The sequence below is a fragment of the Telmatherina bonti genome (assembly GCF_933228915.1).
Source record: "Telmatherina bonti genome assembly, chromosome: 22".
Taxonomy (NCBI): domain Eukaryota; kingdom Metazoa; phylum Chordata; class Actinopteri; order Atheriniformes; family Telmatherinidae; genus Telmatherina; species Telmatherina bonti.
The window spans coordinates 18,921,812-18,929,986 of record NC_136631.1 but is presented as its reverse complement, the minus strand read 5'-3'; the positions used below and the strand labels follow the sequence as shown (position 1 = coordinate 18,929,986).

Sequence of the window (8,175 nt, the reverse complement as noted above, 5' to 3'; positions counted from 1 at the left end):
AACATGGAGCTCGGAGATAAACTGAAAGAGCTCAACATGACAGCGGAAGAATTGGACAGGCTCTCTAAAGCTCTCAAAGATGATAAATTCAAGGAAATGCTGCGTGACTACGCCCAAGAAATATCAGACCCCGAGAACAAGAAAAAATATGAAGAGGAGATGAAACTTTTAGAGCAGGAGAGAGGAAACACCATCGAGTTCATCCACCCAACACCATTCAAGGTTCTAAAAACAAGCGAGGGTGGCAAACAGAGATGCTTCATCAACATCTGTACAAATGAGAAAGTTGGAAAGCCTGAGTCTAAGTGTGTTGTGTCAGAGGATGGTCGCAGAGGGCAGTGTTGGTCCCTACCTCACACTCTGCATCCTGGAAGGCAAGACACAGATGCTAAAGGTAACAAATTCATGATTTATGATGTCATATACCATCCTGACACACTCTACATAGCAAGCAGAAACAAGAAGTTTATGGATATAGTGGATGACACAGCCATTCAGGGAATTCAGAAAGCCTTCAATGTGACATTGGACAAAAAGAATATGAAACAAATGAAAACAAAATACAAAGGTACTCCTCAGCCTTGCGTAATCCGAAAACCCATACCTGGATACAAGGTCAAGGAAGCCTCTGAGCAGCCTGATCCTCTTGCCTTTCCATTTCCAGATGAAACACAGCTGCAGACAAAACCTGTTGCGCCGCCTCCAGCAGAAAACAGCAACAACACCATGGATCCCAAAAACTGCCATATTCAATTACGGCAAACCAAAGAGCCGACCAAGCCAAACTACACAGTAAAATATCGCTCTTTCGTTGATTTACAGGACTTCAGGTGTTCGAGAGACTCTGCCCAAAGTCCCAGGCCGAAGGAGATTGTGGTTACCATTGACATGCCACTCCTAAAGTCAGCTACAAATACGAGCCTTGAAGTGAAAGAGAAAAGCTTGCTGCTTGAGTCAGAGAACCCAGCCTACAGACTGGAGCTGCCTTTAGCCTATCCTGTGGATGAAGACAAAGGAGAAGCCAAGTTCAACAAACAGAGAAGACAGCTGACCATCACATTGCCTGTTCATCCTCCAAATGTGGCTTTTGATTTTTGTGTTGAACCTGCAACAAATGTCAGTGATTTTCAAAGTGATGGTGAGAGCCTGGAGCTGAGAAGTGGGGTTGAAAAGGACGTCAAATGTACAGAGAGGGAACAGGAGTACCAAACAGGTGATGAGGAGCAAGAAGAAGAAAGATACATAAAAGAGCATATGGCAACGGTAGACAAATGTGAAGAGGAGGAAAAAGAGCAGAGAGCTGAGCGGTGTCAAATGGCAGGGGAAGAAGAGGAAACTGGTGTGGAGGAGAATAAAGGGGAGGAGCTGGAACAAAAAGGCCAAGAAAGTGAGGAAGAAAGAAGAATTGAGGTACAAGAAACTCAAAAGATTCCTGAAATTGAATTGAGTGAACAGGATGAGAAATTACAAAAAAATAAGATGAATAAGAAGGAAGGTGGACAGGCGACACAGTGGAGCAAACAAAATGAAGATACTCAGATAAACTGCAAATCAGCAGAGGAAAGTTGTGACAAGTCAGCAGAGAAGGATTCTTCTGTCCTGGAAAAAGAAAGTTTTGCTGGAAAAAACACTGTTGTTGTACATAACAGGCTTGAGGCTTTGCCTAAAACTGAACATCATCACATCTTAATCTATGGCCAACACTCCAGTCATGCAGCACAAGAAAAAGAAGCAAGCCTAACCTCTACAGTGGAATCAGCATCTAAAATGAACACCAAAGATAGTCAAGAAACCAGAAAGACCAGAATAATGCAAGACAATATGCAGGTGAGAGACCCTTGCTATCATTTTGTAAGTCAAAGTTTAAGTGTAGTTGAAAATATACCCATAAAGCACAAGTTTGGCTTAATGGCTCTGATTGGTCCTGTCTTTAACCTGTCATCATACACATCATGCCCACCAGGTGATCCTTCTTCAACGTTATAACTATTAGACAAAGACTGCTTGAGTTCAGTAAAAACATCTGGTCAGTCTGTCTTGATGATTTGGTTAAGCATTGTGATATGGAGAATTCCCCATCATTTGTTTTGTTTATTCATAGTTTTCCAGCAGTTACATTAATTGAGTTTTTGGTCTGACAATAGCATTTGCTTAACAGTACCATCAACGATGCTTTAAACATCAAAGGTCATGATCTGCTAAGAAGGGATGCCAAGCTTAACTATTTCTTTTTTGTTTCTGCACTAGATGAGAACAGATGCCACGCTTCATAATCATACACCCAGTGAAGAATTACAGACTACTGCAGACACAACTACCGTAAAGCAGAGCAATGAAGGAGATGTCTGCTTTTCTGAAGGGCATGCAAAGTCCAGCAAGATGTCCACAGCAGATGTAGCAAAAACATCAAACAATGGAGACCCAAGTAGATATTTTACCCTTCGTTCTGCAAAACCCACACCTGTTGCTGTGAAGAAAAATGAGGATACAGATGAAGATGACCTGCCAGCGGACCAGATTTTCCAAACTTCAAAGGACAACAAGACCCCAACTGCATTATTGAGAGAGATTGATGCCGATGGGAATGAGACAGTAATCAGTGATCATTCAACATCTGCTGGGTTCATTTTTCAAAACAAACTGATGTATGAGCTGGACTGATGGAGCTTGTGTTGGCAGTGACCAGAAAAGTTTAAAATTCAGTTAAAGCTAGCAGATTTTTCTAGCCTCGATCTTCATCTATTAAAAAAAAACACAAGGAAACAATAGTTTAAGTATAACTGAATAAACTACTGACAATATGATAAGGAATACTTTATTTTTCTGCATTTATAAAAGTGTCATTAGCACAGTAACAGCCAACTCTTTTTAGCTGCTGTTAATGGACACTGAGGCAACCTGTTAAAGAAAATTAATCTTATTTATTTTAAGCCCTGTCTTATAGAAGTAGGTCATCAGGGGAATCTGCTGTGTGCTCTAAAAACCAGAACAGAAAATGACAAGATACTGTAAGACCAGTGAGTCGTACAGACGTTTTTGTACAAATTGTCAGTGCCATTGTTGTACAAATGAAGCCCATACTAAGTCACATTTAAGTGTAAAACAAGCAGCTTGAAGAAATTTTAAAAATAAAGTTTAATAAACTCCAAACTGCCCTTTAATTTAAATGCAATCATACCACTGGGGTACTAGCAGCTTCCTCTTCTGATGGTCTCCTATCAGTATTTTGCCACATAAACTATTGTAGCATCCCCTGCCATTCCTGGATGCTGCTGAGTGTTCCTCTTCATCTAATTCCTCTCTGGAGGGAGTTGTCTAAAAACTCGGAGTAGCAGGAGAGCGAGCAGAAGAACTGCTGCACTGGTGCGTCTGTGCCTCCCATGTCATCCACCAGCACAACTGTGTGAGAGACTTGGTGAAGATTCATGCTCACTGCTGTTATGATGTAGAAACCAATGCAGACAGAACCGCAGTCGCAGGTCTTGGCTACTTCAAGGTCCCGACACAAATGGGCAGGAATAAGGTGGGGTCCATATGGAATCCTGGAGGAGGAATCAAACAGAAAGGTTTGTCGTCTGTATGAATTCAGGAATAAGAGGTTTAAATGTGAGAGTAGGTGGTTAAATCTAACCTGAGGTTAGCTACAGCTCTGGAGGCCATCTCTTGGAGTGAAAGAGGGAATGTAAGTCGCATTGTGTGGTCCAGAGGGTTGGGCTGGATAAATGGATTTCCAAACAAGTCTAGGTTCTCCAGACACAACTTGCGGAAGTCACCGGGCAGAACACTTAGCTGGTTATGTGCAGCAGACAGGAACCTCAGCTTTGACAGTCGCCCAATGTGGAATGGCAAACACACTAGCTCATTGTCATCCAGTTTGAGGTTCACCAGTTCCCTAAGCTGGCAGAACTGAGCAGGCAGGGACTGCAATCGATTCTGACTGATGTCCAGGACCTGGAGAGTCCGTTGCAAGGTGGACAAGCAGAGGGCTTCACTGAAAGCTTCAAGGTGGTTGTTGTGGAGGATGAGTTCAGACAGGCAGCTGAGGTCACCAACAGTGGCAGGGAGCTTCTTTATGTGATTGTTGCTGAGGTCAAGTTTGCGTAGAGCTATGAAAAGAAAACCAAAAGAAAACACAAACATTTAAAGCAGTACTTTAGCTGCCTATTAATGTACTCACATAGCTTTTTATTAACTTTATGTTCCTCACCCCATCATTAGACATTCCATTGTTAATGACAGCGTGCACACAATATTTACCATTTGCGTGAGATTTGCTTGCAAATCAAGTGCAGTAAATATAATAACACGCCATGTCTCCACAACTCTTCATATGCAATGTTTGTGTAAAACAAAGTAGCATAGTAGGAAAGCAGCTAAAATGACAATTTTTCCACATTATTGAACAAAGTTATACACGTAAAGGTATAACACTCATGGAAAAACATCTAATTTCACCTTAGGACACTATGTTTGCATCGTCACACCTGTTTGTTAGAAGAAATGCACCACTTTATTAAGTTCTTTCATTTATTTTGGGGTTTTTTTTGTCATACAGTTCCTATCAAACTGAAAGTAGTAGTTAAAAATATTAATATAAGGACAGGCAGAACAGAAACTTAATCTTAAACTATAAAATTATGTTGTGCATTTGATTCAAAAGCTGCAAGAACAAAAAAGCAACTTGGTGTTGCAGCTAATTAAACCATGGTATAGGAAAGTTTAAACAGGACTGTGAATTATTTAATAAATATCCTGGCCTATCAGATTCCTGATAGGCTGATAATATGTCTATACCCTACCATCTGACTGCAGCAGTTTCTTGTGCAATAATGAAAAGTAATCTATGTTTTACTAGGTATAGTTTAGCCATTGGCCATCTCATAATGCGACAAAAAATCTCCAGTTGGGTCATTCAAGCATGACACTGACACTCCACTGCCAACAGATTAATGGAAAGCAATGTTTATTTAAAAAGGGCTGCTATAGATTGGATTTTGTGGTTGTATTTTACACATCAGGGCCTCCTTACAATCAAACTCTAAAGACCTAAATACCATTTTTAGCACGTCATTAGAAACCCACTTAACCAAGACTACCTTTAAGGGACAGCATCCGCATGTCGACCCGTGACAGTTTGCAGTATGAGACCTGCAGCTGCTCCAGAGTGTAGGGGAAGTTGGAGGTGAGGGGGTAATCCTTCTTGGACATGATGCTGAGCTTCTTCTTTGGTTGCTCTACATCTCTGGCACGGACAGGAGTAAGTGTGGAGAGAGGAAGGCTGCTGGTATCACAACCTCTGTCTGCCAGACGAGCTGCTGATAGGAAGTTCTTCAAGCTATTTGCGTCAGCCTAAAACAATGCATAAACAGATTTACAGGATTGCAAGTGGACTGACTGACAAGGTAACCTTTACAGCAGATGCACCTTCTTCTTTTAAGGCCGATTCTGTTTGACGGGATTCCTTGAAATATCTAACCTGGATTCACTGGCTTAAAATATCTTGACACAGTTCTTTTCAATGAACAGGATGAAACATACTCCTGGGAATGTATTTGTGAGTAGGATGGAAATTACACGGGGTGATAATGGTGAAAAAGATCTAAGCAATTCAATTTTTAAAAAAAAGAAAAACTGAAAAAAATGCTTTTAATGCATTTAAAATGCTTAAAAACTTGCAAGTGAAGAAAACTAACCATTATTATCATATAAAGACCTCCTTCCCCAGACGGTAATTACACCATGATAGATGTCATACCTTGCTCAAACAAATGTCAACAGCAGGTTCCTTTAACCTCACAGTTGCTTTTCCTTCCTCGACAAACCAAGTGAAGAACTTCTCTATGTTGCCTTTCAGCTGAAAGAGAAATTGGCACACATAAGTACTAGAAAAATACATTTCATGATTTTAAGATGGGCGGATACACATGAATCATGATTCAACCAAGAGTGACTCATTTCCTAAACAAGCTGAGACAAGTTAAAAGCACCTCTACTTCTTTCTAAACAAGCAAGTTTAAAGAACTGAACTTTTAAATCACTAGAAGATCATGATAAGCATTTGGTAGCAGCATTTGAAACCAAAAATCTCCTCTGCCACAGTTTGTAATCCAAGTTTTGGTATGAAAGATAATTCTTTCTTGTTTATCAAGTTGATTTTGAGTGATATTTGACTTTTTATGATAAACCTTTTCCACAACAATCACAGGTTTCGTGCCTGTGTTTATTGTGTTGTATATATGACTGTGTACTTACAGTTATTTCAAGCACATTTTGTTTCTTAATTTATTTCTTTAAAAAGTGGCATGATGTTGTTTCATACCCTGAAATTATTTTAATTTAGCTCATTCGTCTCAAATCAAATCAAATCAAAGATCTTTTATTCATCCCCGAGGGGAAATGGGTCAAACAGCAGCAACAATAATAACACACCTTATACTTTGATCCTGCCCTGTCTTTGGCTGTGCAGATCATCATGTAGATGTTTCTGCGTTGACTCGTCTTATCCAAGTGTTTTCCGATGGAAAGGACAGCTCTCGTCCCCTTCCCCCGACTTTTCATCCCATACGTGGGGAGCATCCGATTTACCACTTCGACATCACACTGAAGCTTCATCTCAGCTGGTTTTTGAACGCTGTCCGGCTTAATGCCGCGCCAGAGCGAAACGAGGCATTAAATGCTAGGCAGGACAAAACTTCTACGAAAAAAAAAGTTAGGCTAGCAAGTCAGCACCGAGGGGAGCTGACACAATACACACACGTAATCGTCATGGATGTCAACAACTGACCCGTTTCTTCACAGAGCAGCTGCAGCATCTGAACGGCTGATAAAGAAACTACATGTCATCGTTAGCATACCTAACACTAAGACCATGGAGGGCAGCAATAACTCTGCTGACAGTACTTGACGGTCCCGTAAAGGTCGGGATTGTTCTGGGTTGCCAGTTGGCTTGTTAGCTGCTGTTAGCATAGCATAGCGCGCGTGGGAAGTGACGTCAAGAGCGCTTGCTATGTTAGCGCGCGCGCGAGTCTGTCAGGGGAGCTGGACTAAAGACTGACCGCAGTTTAGCGTCTGATAACTTTGTAAGAAACTGTTTATGAATTGCTCCACTGGATGTAGAATATTAACACACCTTTTGAACCCAGTCACATTTAATGTACTTACTGAAACTGAATCTAACTAAAACAGACAACTGCTTATTAAAAAAGAAAACCTACAACCTTAGTTGTACAACAGTCAGATGTTTTGCTGTTTACACAACAGTCTGTTCTGAACTCTGAACTTTATGTAATGATTTAACGATAATCAATGAAGGTGATTCTGACAGTAAATAAAACAGGCAGTAATGACAGACTAGACCATACCTCAAATATATGTAGCTGCCAATTAAAGGTGAAAATTGTAAATTAAACAAAAAAGTATGGAATTTAGGAAATAATCATTTTATAATTATAACTAAATAAGTAATCTTGTGTTAAAATTAAAGCAAAACGTCTAAAAGCAAATAGCCACCAACCATTGTTTACTATATTCTCCATTTTGGATTTAATCAGTGCTGCACAAACACTTAATTGATACCGAGGAAAACCTTGCTTTGAGCCAAATCACAAGTTTTATCAGTATGTACTCAGGAGGATCTTTTTTCCTCTTGTAGAGGCTATCCATGTTTTTGTGATGTTTTTCTCAAGAAATTCTGGTATGTTCTTGGTCAATTAACTGCAAAGTCATCACTTCTATTTTTTTCTTTTTAAATTACTTTAACATATTTTTCATAAAGTATAGTAATAGTTTGGACAAACAAATATCACCCTCCATATAAATAATCAACAATCTGACTTTATAAAGCATCATGATCAAAACATGGAAGTGTTGATGTAGAAAAAAATATACATTACCTGCTGCATTCAGATGCTTCTGGGTATCTGAAATTTATTTCCATAAAGGTCAATTTGCACAAACTATTTATTAACCTTATTCTTATATGACACCTAGTCAGTCAGATTGAAGGGCTGCCCCATACACCCCCAGAGCTATGAATATCTGATTTTAAGATAATAGTGAAATCACCACTTACCCATATTGGTGGTACCATCCAGTGGCCATGAGTTGTGAAACAAAAGTCATTGCTTATTGTGACAACTTCACATTATCTTGTTATTCACAAAGAGTCAGTCAACT

At 39.8% G+C, this 8,175-nt stretch overlaps 2 protein-coding genes across 2 annotated transcripts; one reads left to right on the top strand and one right to left on the bottom strand.

Moving 5' to 3' along the window:
* On the top strand, positions 1-2,661 carry dnaaf2 (dynein axonemal assembly factor 2; the record flags this gene model as incomplete). Its single annotated transcript, XM_079261603.1, has 2 exons — positions 1-1,410; positions 2,476-2,661. The coding sequence occupies exons 1-2, from the start codon at positions 4-6 to the stop codon at positions 2,659-2,661; spliced, it is 1,593 nt and encodes a 530-aa protein (XP_079117729.1). The 5' UTR covers positions 1-3.
* A 275-nt stretch (positions 2,662-2,936) lies between these two features.
* On the bottom strand, positions 2,937-6,942 carry lrr1 (leucine rich repeat protein 1). Its single transcript, XM_079261879.1, has 5 exons — positions 6,430-6,942; positions 5,756-5,854; positions 5,097-5,349; positions 3,632-4,106; positions 2,937-3,542 (listed from the first exon to the last, which is right to left on the bottom strand). The coding sequence occupies exons 1-5, from the start codon at positions 6,610-6,612 to the stop codon at positions 3,287-3,289; spliced, it is 1,266 nt and encodes a 421-aa protein (XP_079118005.1). The 5' UTR covers positions 6,613-6,942; the 3' UTR covers positions 2,937-3,286.
* Between the last annotated feature and the right edge of the window lie 1,233 nt (positions 6,943-8,175).

What these genes read in the sequence shown, in the direction of transcription:
- lrr1 (XM_079261879.1), bottom strand. Translation starts at nt 6,612, where the DNA reads ATGAAGCTTCAGTGTGATGTCGAAGTGGTAAATCGGATGCTCCCCACG. An exon ending in TTGACATTTGTTTGAGCAAG is followed by an intron (nt 5,350 to 5,755) that starts GTATGACATCTA and finishes GCATTGTTTTAG; the next exon opens with GCTGACGCAAATAGCTTGAA. An exon ending in GCGGATGCTGTCCCTTAAAG is followed by an intron (nt 4,107 to 5,096) that starts GTAGTCTTGGTT and finishes TTCTTTTCATAG; the next exon opens with CTCTACGCAAACTTGACCTC.